Consider the following 19,973-nt stretch of genomic DNA (forward strand, 5'->3'; position numbering starts at 1 on the left):
AAGTAATTATCTTTTTGTTTTCTCATGATTTGGTTGGGTCTAATTGTGTTTGTCTTTCTCTCTCTCTCCCTCTCTGTGTGTTCTCTTTTCAATGGCTCTCAGGAGTCTCCCCAGGACAGTGCCATCACCAGAGACATTAACAGGACTTTCCCAGCTCACGACTACTTCAAGGACACTGGAGGAGACGGGCAAGACTCACTCTACAAGATCTGCAAGGTGTAGTAGTAGTATGTAGTATCAGTAGTAGTACGCCCCCGCCCCCTTGGGGAATAATAAAACCTTTACATTACTCGGAGAGAGGACTCCACAACCGCTCAAATGTTCGTTGGAATAAGAAGAACTGGAGCCCAAAACCTGGATCTACGTTACAGCAACGCTTGGCTTAGTAGTGAGCACTTCACTGTTGAGTCTAGAGGTCGACCAATTAATTAGGGCCGATTTCAAGTTTTCATAACAGTCGGTAATCTGCATTTTTGGATGCCGATTATGGCCGATTATATTGTACTCCACGAGGAGACTGCGTGGCAGGCTGACCACCTGTTACGCGAGTGCAGCAAGGAGCCAAGGTAAGTTGCTAGTGTGAGGTTCTTATTTTTCAGAGTAAATAACTCACGGACACTAGAGAAGCTTTAACAAAGTTTAATTCTTCCCAAAGGGTCTGTACAGCTGTAATTCAGACACAGACATGGCTTCCCCTGTGGTGGTATTCATACCCCACGTTGCTCTCCTCCCGTCCACCCAACACATTCCAAAGCCGCCTGTCTTTCTACAGAGAACCATTAACTTCTAACATAAAACCCAGTCTCTTTCACTCCTCATATTCTATGCTTCTTCTCTATCATTTATTTAATATCTCAATATTAAAAATGTCAAATCCAACACTAGCTAGCATTAAACTTCTCTTATAAAAAACAATCAACCGTAACATAATCACTAGTTAACTACACATGGTTGATATTACTAGTTTAACTAGCTAGTCCTGCGTTGCAAATAATCAATTTGGTGCCTGTTAATTTATCATCGAATCACAGCCTACTTCGCCAAACGGGTGATTATTTAACAAGCGCAAGCACTGTCGCTGCACCAATGTGTACCAAACCATAAACATCAATGTGTACCAAACCATAAACATCAATGTGTACCTAACCATAAACATCAATGTGTACCTAACCATAAACATCAATGTACCTAACCATAAACATCACTGTACCTAACCATAAACATCAATGTACCTAACCATAAACATCACTGTGTACCTAACCATAAACATCAATGTACCTAACCATAAACATCACTGTACCTAACCATAAACATCACTGTGTACCTAACCATAAACATCAATGTACCTAACCATAAACATCAATGTACCTAACCATAAACATCAATGTACCTAACCATAAACATCACTGTGTACCTAACCATAAACATCAATGTACCTAACCATAAACATCAATGTGTACCTAACCATAAACATCAATGTGTACCTAACCATAAACATCAATGTACCTAACCATAAACATCACTGTACCTAACCATAAACATCAATGTACCTAACCATAAACACCAATGTACCTAACCATAAACACCAATGTACCTAACCATAAACACCAATGTGTACCTAACCATAAACATCACTGTACCTAACCATAAACATCAATGTACCTAACCATAAACACCAATGTACCTAACCATAAACATCAATGTACCTAACCATAAACATCAATGTACCTAACCATAAACATCACTGTACCTAACCATAAACATCACTGTACCTAACCATAAACATCACTGTACCTAACCATAAACATCACTGTACCTAACCATAAACATCACTGTACCTAACCATAAACATCAATGTACCTAACCATAAACATCAATGTACCTAACCATAAACATCAATGTACCTAACCATAAACATCACTGTACCTAACCATAAACATCACTGTACCTAACCATAAACATCACTGTACCTAACCATAAACATCACTGTACCTAACCATAAACATCACTGTACCTAACCATAAACATCACTGTACCTAACCATAAACATCACTGTACCTAACCATAAACATCACTGTACCTAACCATAAACATCACTGTACCTAACCATAAACATCAATGTACCTAACCATAAACATCACTGTACCTAACCATAAACATCACTGTACCTAACCATAAACATCACTGTACCTAACCATAAACATCACTGTACCTAACCATAAACATCACTGTACCTAACCATAAACATCACTGTACCTAACCATAAACATCAATGTACCTAACCATAAACACCAATGTACCTAACCATAAACATCACTGTACCTAACCATAAACATCACTGTACCTAACCATAAACATCACTGTACCTAACCATAAACATCACTGTACCTAACCATAAACATCACTGTACCTAACCATAAACCATAAACATCACTGTACCTAACCATAAACATCACTGTACCTAACCATAAACATCACTGTACCTAACCATAAACATCACTGTACCTAACCATAAACATCACTGTACCTAACCATAAACATCACTGTACCTAACCATAAACATCAATGTACCTAACCATAAACATCAATGTACCTAACCATAAACATCAATGTACCTAACCATAAACATCACTGTACCTAACCATAAACATCACTGTACCTAACCATAAACATCACTGTACCTAACCATAAACATCACTGTACCTAACCATAAACATCACTGTACCTAACCATAAACATCACTGTACCTAACCATAAACATCACTGTACCTAACCATAAACATCACTGTACCTAACCATAAACATCAATGTACCTAACCATAAACATCACTGTACCTAACCATAAACATCACTGTACCTAACCATAAACATCACTGTACCTAACCATAAACATCACTGTACCTAACCATAAACATCACTGTACCTAACCATAAACATCACTGTACCTAACCATAAACATCACTGTACCTAACCATAAACATCAATGTACCTAACCATAAACATCAATGTACCTAACCATAAACATCACTGTACCTAACCATAAACATCACTGTACCTAACCATAAACATCACTGTACCTAACCATAAACATCACTGTACCTAACCATAAACATCACTGTACCTAACCATAAACATCACTGTACCTAACCATAAACATCACTGTACCTAACCATAAACATCACTGTACCTAACCATAAACATCACTGTACCTAACCATAAACATCACTGTACCTAACCATAAACATCACTGTACCTAACCATAAACATCACTGTACCTAACCATAAACATCACTGACGTCATTTCCGGTCACAACTTGCAGGCTTGTTTTCGAGTTGCTGTGCGTTTTGTTGCCAACCTATTTTGCTACCGGACAACTTTACGGTTTTCACTTTTTAATTACCGTTCATATATTTATTTATTTTTTCCTCAACTTTTTCACTCCGGACGATTTCTGGACACGATTCGTCAGGAACTCCAACAGCCGAAGCTAAGTAGTAACATTAACATGATGCCTTCTAATTGTAGTCGCTGTACTCGCCTTACGGCGAGGATAGCTGTGCTACAAGCCCAGCTTCAGACGCAATCGTTAGGCAAGGGTAATTTCAGTGTAGGAAAGGATGAAACAGCGTCTGTGCCACCAGTAAGTACAGATAGTAGTATAAATCCCCTGGCACAGTCCCCGCAGCCGGACAACTTTCTCACGGTTTCTGGAAGGAAATGCTGTAGGAAAGCTCAACCGGTGTCGCTCATTCAGCCGACAGAAACTTTCAACCGGTTTTCCCCATTAAGCAGCGGGTCGGAGTCAGAGGCCGAGTCTTCTCTGGTCTCTACTCCTCCCGTTACGGGGTCTGAGACGCCGAAGCTTCCCACCATTAGCTCTGACAAATTGAAAACTCTAGTCATTGGCGACTCCATTACCCGCAGTATTAGACTTAAAACGAATCATCCAGCGATCATACACTGTTTACCAGGGGGCAGGGCTACCGACGTTAAGGCTAATCTGAAGATGGTGCTGGCTAAAGCTAAAAATGGCGAGTATAGAGATATTGTTATCCACGTCGGCACCAACGATGTTAGGATGAAACAGTCAGAGATCACCAAGCGCAACATAGCTTCTGCGTGCATATCAGCTAGAAAGATGTGTCGGCATCGCGTAATTGTCTCTGGCCCCCTCCCAGTTAGGGGGAGTGATGAGCTCTACAGCAGAGTCTCACAACTCAATCGCTGGTTGAAAACTGTTTTCTGCCCCTCCCAAAAGATAGAATTTGTAGATAACTGGCCCTCTTTCTGGGACTCGCCCACAAACAGGACCAAGCCTGACCTGCTGAGGAGTGACGGACTCCATCCTAGCTGGAGGGGTGCTCTCATCTTATCTACCAACATAGACCGGGCTCTAACTCCTCTAGCTCCACAATGAAATAGGGTGCAGGCCAGGCAGCAGGCTGTTAGCCAGCCTGCCAGCATAGTGGAGTCTGCCACTAGCACAGTCAGTGTAGTCAGCTCAGCTATCACCATTGAGACCGTGTCTGTGCCTCGACCTAGGTTGGGCAAAACTAAACATGGCGGTGTTCGCCTTAGCAATCTCACTAGGATAAAGACCACCTCCATTCCTGTCATTACTGAAAGAGATCATGATACCTCACATCTCAAAATAGGGCTACTTAATGTTAGATACCTTACTTCAAAGGCAATTATAGTCAATGAACTAATCACTGATCATAATCTTGATGTGATTGGCCTGACTGAAACATGGCTTAAGCCTGATGAATTTACTGTTTTAAATGAGGCCTCACCTCCTGGCTACACTAGTGACCATATCCCCCGTGCATCCCCCAAAGGCGGAGGTGTTGCTAACATTTACGATAGCAAATTTCAATTTACAAAAAAAAAAATGACGTTTTCGTCTTTTGAGCTTCTAGTCATGAAATCTATGCAGCCGACTCAATCACTTTTTATAGCTACTGTTTACAGGCCTCCTGGGCCATATACAGCGTTTCTCACTGAGTTCCCTGAATTCCTATCGGACCTTGTAGTCATAGCAGATAATATTCTAATCTTTGGTGACTTTAATATTCACATGGAAAAGTCCACAGACCCACTCCAAAAGGCTTTCGGAGCCATCATCGACTCAGTGGGTTTTGTCCAACATGTCTCTGGACCCACTCACTGTCACAGTCATACGCTGGACCTAGTTTTGTCCCATGGAATAAATGTTGTCGATCTTAATGTTTTTCCTCATAATCCTGGACTATCGGACCACCATTTTATTACGTTTGCAATTGCAACAAATAATCTGCTCAGACCCCAACCAAGGACCATCAAAAGTCGTGCTATAAATTCACAGACAACACAAAGATTCCTTGATGCCCTTCCAGACTCCCTCTGCCTACCCAAGGACGCCAGAGGACAAAAATCAGTTAACCACCTAACTGAGGATCTCTATTTAACCTTGCGCAATACCCTAGATGCAGTTGCACCCCTCAAAACTAAAAACATTTCTCATAAGAAACTAGCTCCCTGGTACACAGAAAATACCCGAGCTCTGAAGCAGGCTTCCAGAAAATTGGAACCGAAATGGCGCCACACCAAACTGGAAGTCTTCCGACTAGCTTGGAAAGACGGTACCGTGCAGTACCGAAAAGCCCTTACTGCTGCTCGATCATCCTATTTTTCTAACTTAATTGAGGAAAATAAGAACAATCCAAAATTCCTTTTTGATACTGTCGCAAAGCTAACTAAAAAGCAGCATTCCCCAAGAGAGGATGACTTTCACTTTAGCAGTGATAAATTCATGAACTTCTTTGAGGAAAAGATTATGATTATTAGAAAGCAAATTACGGACTCTGGGTCTCGACCCCGCCCTGTGCAACTGGGTACTGGACTTCCTGACGGGCCGCCCCCAGGTGGTGAGGGTAGGTAACAACATCTCCTCCCCTCTGATCCTCAACACTGGGGCCCCACAAGGGTGCGTTCTGAGCCCTCTCCTGTACCCCCTGTTCACCCACGACTGCGTGGCCACGCACGCCTCCAACTCAATCATCAAGTTTGCGGACGACACAACAGTGGTAGGCTTGATTACCAACAACGACGAGACGGCCTACAGGGAGGAGGTGAGGGCCTTTGGAGTGTGGTGTCAGGAAAATAACCTCACACTCAACGTCAACGAAACTAAGGAGATGATTGTGGACTTCAGGAAACAGCAGAGGGAACACCCCCCTATCCACATCGATGGAACAGTAGTGGAGAGGTTAGCACGTTTTAAGTTCCTCGGCATACACATCACAGACAAACTGAATTGGTCCACTCACACAGACAGCATCGTGAAGATGCTGTCAACCTCAGGAGGCTGAAGAAATTCGTCTTGTCACCAAAAGCACTCACAAACTTCTACAGATGCACAATCGAGAGCATCCTGGCGGGCTGTATCACCGCCTGGTACGGCAACTGCTCCGCCCTCAACCGTAAGGCTCTCCAGAGGGTAGTGAGGTCTGCACAACGCATCACCGGGGGCAAACTACCTGCCCTCCAGGACACCTACACCACCCGATGTTACAGGAAGGCCATGAAGATCATCAAGGACATCAAAAACCCGAGCCACTGCCTGTTCACCCCGCTATCATCCAGAAGGTGAGGTCAGTACAGGTGCATCAAAGCTGGGACCGAGAGACTGAAAAACAGCTTCTATCTCAAGGCCATCAGACTGTTAAACAGCCACCACTAACATTGAGTGGCCGCTGCCAACACACTGACACTGACTCAACTCCAGCCACTTTAATACTGGGAATGGATGGGAATGATGTAAATAGCCACTTTAAACAATGCTACCTTAAATAATGTTACTTACCATACATTATTCATCTCATATGCATACGTATATACTGTACTCTATATCATCGACTGCATCCTTATGTAATACGTGTTTCACTAGCCATTTTAACTATGCCACTTTGTTTACATACTCATGTTATATGTATATACTGTACTCGATACCATCTACTGTATCTTGCCTATGCTGCTCTGTACCATCACTCATTCATATATCCTTATGTACATATTCTTTATCCCCTTACACTGTGTATAAGACAGTAGTTTAAGAATTGTTAGTTAGATTATTGTTGTTGTTGTTGGTTATTACTGCATTGTCGGAACTAGAAGCACAAGCATTTCGCTACACTCGCATTAACATCTGCTAACCATGTGTATGTGACAAATAAAATATGATTTGATGTAGTAAAATTAGGGAGGTAAGGCAATAAATAGGCCGTAGTGGCGAAATAATTACAATTTAGGAATTAAACACTGGACTGATAGATGTGCAGAAGATGAATGTGCAAGTAGAGATACTGGAGTGCAAAGTAACAAAAAATAAATAACAATATGGGGATGAGGTGGTTGGATGGGCTATTTACAGATGGGCTATGTACAGGTGCAGTGATCTGTGAGCTGCTCTGACAGCTGATGCATAAAGTTAGTGAGGGAGATATCGTCCCTATCATTGGCAGCAGAGAACTGGAAGGAAATTGGCTTTGGGGGTGACCAGTGAAATATACCTGCTGGAGCACGTGCTACGGGTGGGTGCTGCTATGATGACCAGTGAGCTGAGATAAGGTGGGGCTTTACCTAGCAAAGACTTATAGATGACCTGGAGCCAGTGGGTTTGGCGAAGAATATGAAGTGAGGGCCAGCCAACGAGAGCGTACAGGTCTCAGTGGTGGGTGGTATATGGGGCTTTGGTGAGAACGGATGGCACTGTGATAGACTACATCCAATTTAACTCGTATTTCTGTGTGTTTATTATATTATAATTAAGTCTATGATTTGATATTTGTTAGAGCAGTCTGACTGAGCGGTGGTAGGCAGCAGCAGGCTCGTAAGCATCCATTCAAACTTTACTGCGTTTTCCAGCAACTCTTAGCGATGCTTGACTCACAGCGCTGTTTATGACTTATCAACTCCCCAGATTAGGCTGGCAATACTAAAGTGCCTATGAGAACATCCAATAGTCAAAGGTATATGAAATACAAATGGTATAGAGAAAAATAGTCCTATAATAACTATAACCTAAAACTTCCTACCTGGGAATATTGAAGACTCATGTTAAAAGGAAGCACCAGCTTTCATATGTTCTCATGTTCTGAGCAAGGAATTTAAACGTTAGCTTTTTTACATGGCACATATTACAGCAACACTCGGCTGAGTAGTGAGCACTTCACCGTTGAGTCGACAGAGAAGTTGAATTTTGGCTCAGATACTAATTAGGCAGTTGGGTCAATGGGCTAACACCACACTTCCAAACATGATAAACTGAGGCCCAGTTCCCATAATGATTAAACTGAGGCAATGTTTGTGTTTGAGTCTACTGGCCGGGCGGTCTCTATCCATCAAGGAGGACTGAGCAAGCAGCAGTGCTTTGGTGTAGTTGACTGGTTTCACTCTCGATTCCCTGTGACTGGGAGAAAGGTTTGTGGCGATCTAAGTTATTGTTTTTTTGTTTGACCTTTATTTAACTAGGCAAGTCCGTTAAGAACAAACTCTTATTTTCATTGACGGCCTAGGAACAGTGGGTTAACTGGTCTAGGAACAGTGGGTTAACTGGTCTAGGAACAGTGGGTTAACTGGTCTAGGAACAGTGGGTTAACTGCCTTGTTCAGGGGCAGAACAACAGATTTTTAACTTGTCAGCGATCTTTCAACCTTTCTTTACTAGTCCAACGCTCTAAACACTACCTGCTGCCCCATATATTCCTCTGACGTCATGAATCATTTATCCTTTTCAAACAATAACCCCAGGTACTTCTCAATAATTCATCAACTGTCTCTCTCATCTCTCTCTCTGTGTGTGTGTGTGTGTGTGTGTGTGTGTGTGTGTGTGTGTGTGTGTGTGTGTGTGTGTGTGTGTGTGTGTGTGTGTGTGTGTGTGTGTGTGTGTGTGTGTGTGTGTGTGTGTGTGTGTGTGTGTGTGTGTGTGTGTGTGTGTGTGTGTGTGTGAGTGAAAGGGAGTGATCCATATCAATGAACTCCCTGAACTGTTAATGGGGAGAGAGTACTTTCTGTCACTAACATCTACTCTCTCTCTTTCTGTCTCTAACATCTGCACTCTCTCTTTCTGTCTCTAACATCTGCTCTCTCTCTCTTTCTGTCACTAACATCTGCTCTCTCTCTTTCTGTCTCTAACATCTGCTCTCTCTCTTTCTGTCTCTAACATCTGCTCTCTCTCTTTCTGTCTCTAACATCTGCTCTCTCTCTTTCTGTCTCTAACATCTGCTCTCTCTCTTTCTGTCTCTAACATCTGCTCTCTCTCTTTCTGTCTCTAACATCTGCTCTCTCTCTTTTTCTGTCTCTAACATCTGCTCTCTTTCTGTCTCTAACATCTGCTCTCTCTCTTTCTGTCTCTCACATCTGCTCTCTCTCTTTCTGTCACTAACATCTGCTCTCTCTTTCTGTCTCTCACATCTGCTCTCTTTCTGTCTCTAACATCTGCTCTCTCTCTTTCTGTCTCTAACATCTGCTCTCTCTCTTTCTGTCACTAACATCTGCTCTCTCTTTCTGTCTCTCACATCTGCTCTCTCTTTCTGTCTCTAACATCTGCTCTCTCTTTCTGTCTCTCACATCTGCTCTCTCTTTCTGTCTCTAACATCTGCTCTCTCTCTTTCTGTCTCTAACATCTGCTCTCTCTCTTTTTCTGTCTCTAACATCTGCTCTCTTTCTGTCTCTAACATCTGCTCTCTCTCTTTCTGTCTCTCACATCTGCTCTCTCTCTTTCTGTCACTAACATCTGCTCTCTCTTTCTGTCTCTCACATCTGCTCTCTTTCTGTCTCTAACATCTGCTCTCTCTCTTTCTGTCTCTAACATCTGCTCTCTCTCTTTCTGTCACTAACATCTGCTCTCTCTTTCTGTCTCTCACATCTGCTCTCTCTTTCTGTCTCTAACATCTGCTCTCTCTCTTTCTGTCTCTAACATCTGCTCTCTCTCTTTTTCTGTCTCTAACATCTGCTCTCTTTCTGTCTCTAACATCTGCTCTCTCTCTTTCTGTCTCTCACATCTGCTCTCTCTCTTTCTGTCACTAACATCTGCTCTCTCTTTCTGTCTCTCACATCTGCTCTCTTTCTGTCTCTAACATCTGCTCTCTCTCTTTCTGTCACTAACATCTGCTCTCTTTCTGTCACTAACATCTGCTCTCTCTCTTTCTGTCTCTAACATCTGCTCTCTTTCTGTCTCTAACATCTGCTCTCTCTCTTTCTGTCACTAACATCTGCTCTCTCTCTTTCTGTCACTAACATCTGCTCTCTCTCTTTCTGTCTCTAACATCTGCTCTCTTTCTGTCTCTAACATCTGCTCTCTCTCTTTCTGTCTCTAACATCTGCACTCTCTCTTTCTGTCTCTAACATCTGCTCTCTCTCTTTCTGTCTCTAACATCTGCTCTCTTTCTGTCTCTAACATCTGCACTCTCTCTTTCTGTCTCTAACATCTGCTCTCTCTCTTTCTGTCTCTAACATCTGCTCTCTCTCTTTCTGTCTCTAACATCTGCTCTCTTTCTGTCTCTAACATCTGCACTCTCTCTTTCTGTCTCTAACATCTGCACTCTCTCTTTCTGTCTCTAACATCTGCACTCTCTCTTTCTGTCTCTAACATCTGCACTCTCTCTTTCTGTCTAACATCTGCACTCTCTCTTTCTGTCTCTAACATCTGCACTCTCTCTTTCTGTCACTAACATCTGCTCTCTCTCTTTCTGTCACTAACATCTGCTCTCTCTCTTTCTGTCACTAACATCTGCTCTCTCTCTTTCTGTCTCTAACATCTGCTCTCTCTCTTTCTGTCTCTAACATCTGCTCTCTCTCTTTCTGTCTCTAACATCTGCTCTCTCTCTTTCTGTCTCTAACATCTGCTCTCTCTCTTTCTGTCTCTAACATCTGCACTCTCTCTTTCTGTCACTAACATCTGCTCTCTCTCTTTCTGTCACTAACATCTGCTCTCTCTCTTTCTGTCACTAACATCTGCTCTCTCTTTCTGTCTCTCACATCTGCTCTCTCTTTCTGTCTCTAACATCTGCTCTCTCTCTTTCTGTCTCTAACATCTGCTCTCTCTCTTTTTCTGTCTCTAACATCTGCTCTCTTTCTGTCTCTAACATCTGCTCTCTCTCTTTCTGTCTCTCACATCTGCTCTCTCTCTTTCTGTCACTAACATCTGCTCTCTCTTTCTGTCTCTCACATCTGCTCTCTTTCTGTCTCTAACATCTGCTCTCTCTCTTTCTGTCTCTAACATCTGCTCTCTCTCTTTCTGTCACTAACATCTGCTCTCTTTCTGTCTCTAACATCTGCTCTCTCTCTTTCTGTCTCTAACATCTGCTCTCTTTCTGTCTCTAACATCTGCTCTCTCTCTTTCTGTCTCTAACATCTGCTCTCTTTCTGTCTCTAACATCTGCTCTCTCTCTTTCTGTCACTAACATCTGCTCTCTCTCTTTCTGTCTCTAACATCTGCTCTCTTTCTGTCTCTAACATCTGCTCTCTCTCTTTCTGTCTCTAACATCTGCACTCTCTCTTTCTGTCTCTAACATCTGCTCTCTCTCTTTCTGTCTCTAACATCTGCTCTCTTTCTGTCTCTAACATCTGCACTCTCTCTTTCTGTCTCTAACATCTGCACTCTCTCTTTCTGTCTCTAACATCTGCACTCTCTCTTTCTGTCACTAACATCTGCTCTCTCTCTTTCTGTCACTAACATCTGCTCTCTCTCTTTCTGTCACTAACATCTGCTCTCTCTCTTTCTGTCACTAACATCTGCTCTCTCTCTTTCTGTCTCTAACATCTGCTCTCTCTCTTTCTGTCTCTAACATCTGCTCTCTCTCTTTCTGTCTCTAACATCTGCTCTCTCTCTTTCTGTCTCTAACATCTGCTCTCTCTCTTTCTGTCACTAACATCTGCTCTCTCTCTTTCTGTCACTAACATCTGCTCTCTCTCTTTCTGTCTCTAACATCTGCTCTCTCTCTTTCTGTCTCTAACATCTGCTCTCTCTCTTTCTGTCTCTAACATCTGCTCTCTCTCTTTCTGTCTCTAACATCTGCTCTCTCTCTTTCTGTCTCGAACATCTGCTCTCTCTCTTTCTGTCTCGAACATCTGCTCTCTCTCTTTCTGTCTCGAACATCTGCTCTCTCTCTCCTCTTCTCTCCAGGCCTACTCAGTGTATGATGAGGAGATTGGTTAATTTCTGTCTCTAACATCTCCTCTCTCTTTCTGTCTCTAACATTGAGTCTCTCTCTCCTCTTCTCTCCAGGCCTACTCAGTGTATGATGAGGAGATTGGTTACTGCCAGGGACAGTCTTTCCTGGCCGCTGTGCTGCTGCTGCACGTGAGTTACGGATGACCAACGCTGAGAGATGATGTAGACATGCTCTGTCTGTCTCTCTCTGTGTCTCTCTCTGCATTTCTGTCTCTCTCCATGTTTCTCTGTCTGTGTCTCTCTCCATGTCTCTCACACATGTTCTCACTTCTCTTTCTGTCTTCACATGCTCAGGGCTGTGATGGAGTGGTCTAAGCTGAAAGAGTTTCAGAGAAGATCTTTCTCTTCCTCTCAGACACCACAGTGCCAGAGCTCTCTGAAGGAAACACGGACACCTGGTGGACAGAACTGAACTGATATACTGTCATCTCTCTCTCTCTCTCTCTCTCTCTCTGTGTCTGTTTCTCTGTGTCTCTCTCTCTGCCCTGTATGTAGATGCCTGAGGAACAGGCCTTCAGTGTTCTGGTCAAGATCATGTTTGACTACGGACTCAGGGACCTCTTCAAGCAGAACTTTGAGGATCTACACTGCAAGTTCTTCCAGCTGGAGAGACTCATGCAGGTGAAATGCCTTTACCATCTATAACCCCTACAATGCAGTAATCAATAACACATGAATACTACAAATAACAAGGTAGAACATAAACATAAGTTCTAACAATAAGAACATGATAATGTAAGTAAGAATACTATATACAGGATCAGTCAGCTTCAGTGCCATATCTACAATGATCCTGGAGTGATGGAGGTAGATATGTATAGGGGTAAGGGGACTAGGCATCAGGATATATGATAAACAGAGTAGCAGCAGTGTACAGTATATGATGATTGTATGTCAGTATAAATGTATGTGCATATTATGTGTGTGAGCATTTGACTGTTTGTATGTGTTGGAGTAACAGTCTGTGTGTGATGGAGTAACAGTCTGTGTGTGTGTGTGTGTGTGTGTGTGTGTGTGTGTGTGTGTGTGTGTGTGTGTGTGTGTGTGTGTGTGTGTGTGTGTGTGTGTGTGTGTGTGTGTGTTGGAGTAACAGTCTGTGTGTGTGTGTGTGTTGGAGTAACAGTCTGTGTGTGATGGAGTAACAGTCTGTGTGTGTGTTGGAGTAATAGTTTGTGTGTGTGTTGGAGTAACAGTCTGTGTGTGTGATGGAGTAACAGTCTGTGTGTGATGGAGTAACAGTCTGTGTGTGTGATGGAGTAACAGTCTGTGTGTGTGATGGAGTAACAGTCTGTGTGTGTGATGGAGTAACAGTCTGTGTGTGTGTTGGAGTAACAGTTTGTGTGTGATGGAGTAACAGTCTGTGTGTGTGTTGGAGTAACAGTTTGTGTGTGATGGAGTAACAATCTGTGTGTGTTGGAGTAACAGTCTGTGTGTGATGGAGTAACAGTCTGTGTGTGTGATGGAGTAACAGTCTGTGTGTGTGTTGGAGTAACAGTCTGTGTGTGTGTTGGAGTAACAGTCTGTGTGTGTGTGTTGGAGTAACAGTCTGTGTGTGTGTGTGTTGGAGTAACAGTCTGTGTGTGATGGAGTAACAGTCTGTGTGTGATGGAGTAACAGTCTGTGTATGTGTTGGAGTAACAGTCTGTGTGTGTGTTGGAGTAACAGTCTGTGTGTGTGTTGGAGTAACAGTATGTGTGTGTGTTGGAGTAACAGTCTGTGTGTGTGTTGGAGTAACAGTCTGTGTGTGTTGGAGTAACAGTCTGTGTGTGATGGAGTAACAGTCTGTGTGTGTGTTGGAGTAACAGTCTGTGTGTGTGTTGGAGTAACAGTCTGTGTGTGTGTTGGAGTAACAGTATGTGTGTGTGTTGGAGTAACAGTCTGTGTGTGTGTTGGAGTAACAGTCTGTGTGTGTGTTGGAGTAACAGTCTGTGTGTGTGTTGGAGTAACAGTCTGTGTGTGTGTTGGAGTAACAGTCTGTGTGTGTGTTGGAGTAATAGTCTGTGTGTGTGTTGGAGTAACAGTATGTGTGTGTGTTGGAGTAACAGTATGTGTGTGTGTTGGAGTAACAGTCTGTGTGTGATGGAGTAACAGTATGTGTGTGTGTTGGAGTAATAGTTTGTGTGTGTGTTGGAGTAACAGTATGTGTGTGTGTTGGAGTAACAGTCTGTGTGTGTTGGAGTAACAGTCTGTGTATGTGTTGGAGTAACAGTCTGTGTGTGTGTTGGAGTAACAGTCTGTGTGTGTGTTGGAGTAATAGTTTGTGTGTGATGGAGTAACAGTCTGTGTGTGTGTTGGAGTAACAGTTTGTGTGTGATGGAGTAACAATCTGTGTGTGTTGGAGTAACAGTCTGTGTGTGATGGAGCAACAGTCTGTGTGTGTGATGGAGTAACAGTCTGTGTGTGTGATGGAGCAACAGTCTGTGTGTGTGATGGAGTAACAGTCTGTGTGTGTGTTGGAGTAACAGTCTGTGTGTGTGTTGGAGTAACAGTCTGTGTGTGTGTGTTGGAGTAACAGTCTGTGTGTGTGTTGGAGTAACAGTCTGTGTGTGATGGAGTAACAGTCTGTGTGTGATGGAGTAACAGTCTGTGTGTGTGTGATGGAGTAACAGTCTGTGTGTGTGTGTTGGAGTAACAGTCTGTGTGTGTGTTGGTGTAACAGTCTGTGTATGTGTTGGAGTAACAGTCTGTGTGTGTGTTGGAGTAACAGTCTGTGTGTGTGTGTGTGTTGGAGTAACAGTCTGTGTGTGTGTGTGTTGGAGTAACAGTCTGTGTGTGTGTGTGTTGGAGTAACAGTCTGTGTGTGTGTTGGAGTAACAGTCTGTGTGTGATGGAGTAACAGGCTGTGTGTGTGTTGGAGTAATAGTTTGTGTGTGTGATGGAGTAACAGTCTGTGTGTGTGTTGGAGTAACAATCTGTGTGTGATGGAGTAACAGTCTGTGTGTGTGTTGGAGTAACAGTCTGTGTGTGTGTTGGTGTAACAGTCTGTGTGTGTGTTGGAGTAACAGTCTGTGTGTGTGTTGGAGTAACAGTCTGTGTGTGTGTGTGTGTTGGAGTAACAGTCTGTGTGTGTGTTGGAGTAACAGTCTGTGTGTGTGTTGGAGTAACAGTCTGTGTGTGATGGAGTAACAGGCTGTGTGTGTGTTGGAGTAATAGTTTGTGTGTGTGATGGAGTAACAGTCTGTGTGTGTGTTGGAGTAACAATCTGTGTGTGATGGAGTAACAGTCTGTGTGTGTGTTGGAGTAACAGTCTGTGTGTGTGTTGGAGTAACAGTCTGTGTGTGTGTTGGAGTAATAGTTTGTGTGTGATGGAGTAACAGTCTGTGTGTGTGTTGGAGTAACAGTTTGTGTGTGATGGAGTAACAATCTGTGTGTGTTGGAGTAACAGTCTGTGTGTGATGGAGCAACAGTCTGTGTGTGTGATGGAGTAACAGTCTGTGTGTGTGTTGGAGTAACAGTCTGTGTGTGTGTTGGAGTAACAGTCTGTGTGTGTGTTGGAGTAACAGTCTGTGTGTGTGTGTGTTGGAGTAACAGTCTGTGTGTGTGTTGGAGTAACAGTCTGTGTGTGATGGAGTAACAGTCTGTGTGTGATGGAGTAACAGTCTGTGTGTGTGTGATGGAGTAACAGTCTGTGTGTGTGTGTTGGAGTAACAGTCTGTGTGTGTGTTGGTGTAACAGTCTGTGTATGTGTTGGAGTAACAGTCTGTGTGTGTGTTGGAGTAACAGTCTGTGTGTGTGTGTGTGTTGGAGTAACAGTCTGTGTGTGTGTGTGTTGGAGTAACAGTCTGTGTGTGTGTTGGAGTAACAGTCTGTGTGTGATGGAGTAATAGTTTGTGTGTGTGATGGAGTAACAGTCTGTGTGTGTGTGTTGGAGTAACAATCTGTGTGTGATGGAGTAACAGTCTGTGTGTGTGTTGGAGTAATAGTTTGTGTGTGTGTTGGAGTAACAGTATGTGTGTGTGTTGGAGTAACAATCTGTGTGTGATGGAGTAACAGTCTGTGTGTGTGTTGGAGTAACAGTCTGTGTGTGTGTTGGAGTAACAGTATGTGTGTGTGTTGGAGTAACAGTCTGTGTGTGTGTTGGAGTAACAGTCTGTGTGTGTGTTGGAGTAACAGTATGTGTGTGTGTTGGAGTAACAGTATGTGTGTGTGTTGGAGTAACAGTCTGTGTGTGTGTTGGAGTAACAGTATGTGTGTGTGTTGGAGTAACAGTCTGTGTGTGTGTTGGAGTAACAGTCTGTGTGTGTGTTGGAGTAACAGTCTGTGTGTGTGTTGGAGTAACAGTATGTGTGTGTGTTGGAGTAACAGTATGTGTGTGTGTTGGAGTAACAGTCTGTGTGTGTGTTGGAGTAACAGTCTGTGTGTGTGTTGGAGTAACAATCTGTGTGTGATGGAGTAACAGTATGTGTGTGTGTTGGAGTAATAGTTTGTGTGTGTGTTGGAGTAACAGTATTTGTGTGTGTTGGAGTAACAGTCTGTGTGTGTGTTGGAGTAACAGTCTGTGTGTGTGTTGGAGTAACAGTCTGTGTGTGTGTTGGAGTAACAGTCTGTGTGTGTGTTGGAGTAACAGTCTGTGTGTGTTGGAGTAATAGTCTGTGTGTGTGTTGGAGTAACAGTATGTGTGTGTGTTGGAGTAACAGTCTGTGTGTGTGTTGGAGTAATAGTTTGTGTGTGTGTTGGAGTAATAGTATGTTTGTGTGTTCGGAGTAACAATCTGCCTACTCCAGGTTTTTAAATCATGTGAGCAAAAAATATTTCATTTTATTTGGAATGCTGAGCCAGACAAAATTAAACGTGCCTATTTATATCATGAATATGAGTTTGGGGGGCTAAAATGATTAAATATTAAAGCTTTAAACCTCTCACTAAAAGCTTCACTCATACATAAGTTATACTTAAACCCAAAATGGTTCTCCAGTAGATCATTAAGAAAGGCTCATCCGTTGTTCAAAATGGTCTTTTTACCTTTATGCAGATTACAACTTCTCATTCTGACTAATTGAAAATGAAGTGTTGTTTAAAGTATCACCCTTTCTTAACAAGCCATACTAAGCTGGTTACAATTTCAGTTTTATCCTTCAGAAAATATAGAACCAATATTACAACAAATGTTATGGTTAAACTCAAATATACTTATTCATTTAAAAAAAAAACATTCTTTATGGATTTTCTTATTTAAAAAAAATCTATATTTATGAATGATATTATGAATAGAAACGGAGGAGTTATGTCACATATGCAGTTATCGAACATATATGGGAACATCTGCTCTTTCCAAACTACACTACCACAAAAATGGAGGAGGCAAGTGGAAAAGGGAGAAGGTAGGGACCTTGTTCGCCTGCCGTATATTAAAGATATTGGCTGAAAAGAACTGGCATAAATTGAAAAATATTCCAGTTTCATTTGAGGACACAAATGTTGACAGCTGCGCCATACAGGTTTGCAAAATAAATGGGAAGAGATTTCCGATGTACCGATTCCATGGCACATGGTTTATGAACTGGTACAAAAAACTACAATTGATTCAATACTTAGAGTTTTTCAATTCAAATTATTGTATAAAAATTCTTGTCACCAACAGAATATTATATATATGGGGCATACAACAATGTCAGCTCTGTAGATTTTGTTGCGAAGAGACGGAATCAATAGATCACCGGCAACCAGAAATATATAAATCATATTTAAATGAATCACAGGCAACCAGACATAGAGTGCCTTGCGAAAGTATTCGGCCCCCTTGAACTTTGCGACCTTTTGCCACATTTCATAAAGATGTAAAACTGTATTTTTTTGTGAAGAATCAACAACAAGTGGGACACAATCATGAAGTGGAACAACATTTATTGGATATTTCAAACTTTTTTAACAAATCAAAAACTGAAAAATTGGGCGTGCAAAATTATTCAGCCCCCTTAAGTTAATACTTTGTAGCGCCACCTTTTGCTGCGATTACAGCTGTAAGTCGCTTGGGGTATGTCTCTATCAGTTTTGCACATCGAGAGACAGAAATGTTTTCCCATTCCTCCTTGCAAAACAGCTTGAGCTCAGTGAGGTTGGATGGAGAGCATTTGTGAACAGCAGTTTTCAGTTCTTTCCACAGATTCTCGATTGGATTCAGGTCTGTACTTTGACTTGGCCATTTTAACACCTGGATATGTTTATTTTTGAACCATTCCATTGTAGATTTTGCTTTATGTTTTGGATCATTGTCTTGTTGGAAGACAAATCTCCGTCCCAGTCTCAGGTCTTTTGCAGACTCCATCAGGTTTTCTTCCAGAATGGTCCTGTATTTGGCTCCATCCATCTTCCCATCAATTTTAACCATCTTCCCTGTCCCTGCTGAAGAAAAGCAGGACCAAACCATGATGCTGCCACCACCATGTTTTGACAGTGGGGATGGTGTGTTCAGGGTGATGAGCTGTGTTGCTTTTACGCCAAACATAACGTTTTGCATTGTTGCCAAAAAGTTCAATTTTGGTTTCATCTGACCAGAGCACCTTCTTCCACATGTTTGGTGTGTCTCCCAGGTGGCTTGTGGCAAACTTTAAACAACACTTTTTATGGATATCTTTAAGAAATGGCTTTCTTCTTGCCACTCTTCCATAAAGGCCAGATTTGTGCAATATACGACTGAGTGTTGTCCTATGGACAGAGTCTCCCACCTCAGCTGTAGATCTCTGCAGTTCATCCAGAGTGATCATGGGCCTCTTGGCTGCATCTCTGATCAGTCTTCTCCTTGTATGAGCTGAAAGTTTAGAGGGACGGCCAGGTCTTGGTAGATTTTCAGTGGTCTGATACTCCTTCCATTTCAACATTATCGCTTGCACAGTGCTCATTGGGATGTTTAAAGCTTGGGAAATCTTTTTGTATCCAAATCCGGCTTTAAACTTCTTCACAACAGTATCTCGGACCTGCCTGGTGTGTTTCTTGTTCTTCATGATGCTCTCTGCGCTTTTAACGGACCTCTGAGACTATCACAGTGCAGGTGCATTTATACGGAGACTGGATTACAGGTGGATTGTATTTATCATCATTAGTCATTTAGGTCAACATTGGATCATTCAGAGATCCTCACTGAACTTTTGGAGAGAGTTTGCTGCACTGAAAGTAAAGGGACTGAATAATTTTGCACGCCCAATTTTTCAGTTTTTGATTTGTTAAAAAAGTTTGAAATATCCAATAAATGTCGTTCCACTTCATGATTGTGTCCCACTTGTTGAGTCTTCACAAAAAAATGCAGTTTTATATCTTTATGTTTGAAGCCTGAAATGTGGCAAAAGGTCGCAAAGTTCAAGGGGGCCGAATACTTTCGCAAGGCACTGTATATAAATAAATCACAGGCGCAACCAGAAATATATAAATGATATATAAATAAATCACAGGCAACCAGAAATATATTTTATTGCATGACAAGTATTTGATCATCTACCAACCAGTAAGAATTCCTCCTCTCACAGACCTGTTCGTTTTTATTTAAGAAGCCCCCTGTTCTCCACTCATTACCTGTTTTAACTGCACCTGTTTGAACTTGTTACCTGTATAAAAGTCACCTGTCCACACACTCAATCAAACAGACTCCAACCTCTCCACAATGGCCAAGACCAGAGAGGGTGTAAGGACATCAGGGATAAAATTGTAGACCTGCACAAGGCTGGGATGGGCTACAGGACAATAGGCAAGCATCTTGGTGAGAAGGCAACAACTGTTGGCACAATTATTAGAAAATGGGAGAAGTTCAAGATGACGGTCAATCACC

At 42.3% G+C, this 19,973-nt stretch overlaps 1 protein-coding gene across 5 annotated transcripts in view; it reads left to right on the forward strand.

Moving 5' to 3' along the window:
• Positions 1–19,973, forward strand: part of LOC118372688 (rab GTPase-activating protein 1-like) — a 172,799-nt gene that overhangs the window by 109,523 nt on the left and 43,303 nt on the right. For all 5 annotated transcript variants that reach the window (XM_052458420.1, XM_052458419.1, XM_052458421.1 and 2 more), the window contains 3 exons: positions 103–216; positions 12,269–12,343; positions 12,710–12,835. In XM_052458420.1, coding sequence (XP_052314380.1) covers positions 103–216; positions 12,269–12,343; positions 12,710–12,835 — 315 coding nt within the window. The remainder of the gene's footprint in view (positions 1–102; positions 217–12,268; positions 12,344–12,709; positions 12,836–19,973) is intronic.

This window comes from Oncorhynchus keta, chromosome 12, assembly GCF_023373465.1.
Source record: "Oncorhynchus keta strain PuntledgeMale-10-30-2019 chromosome 12, Oket_V2, whole genome shotgun sequence".
NCBI lineage: Eukaryota > Metazoa > Chordata > Actinopteri > Salmoniformes > Salmonidae > Oncorhynchus > Oncorhynchus keta.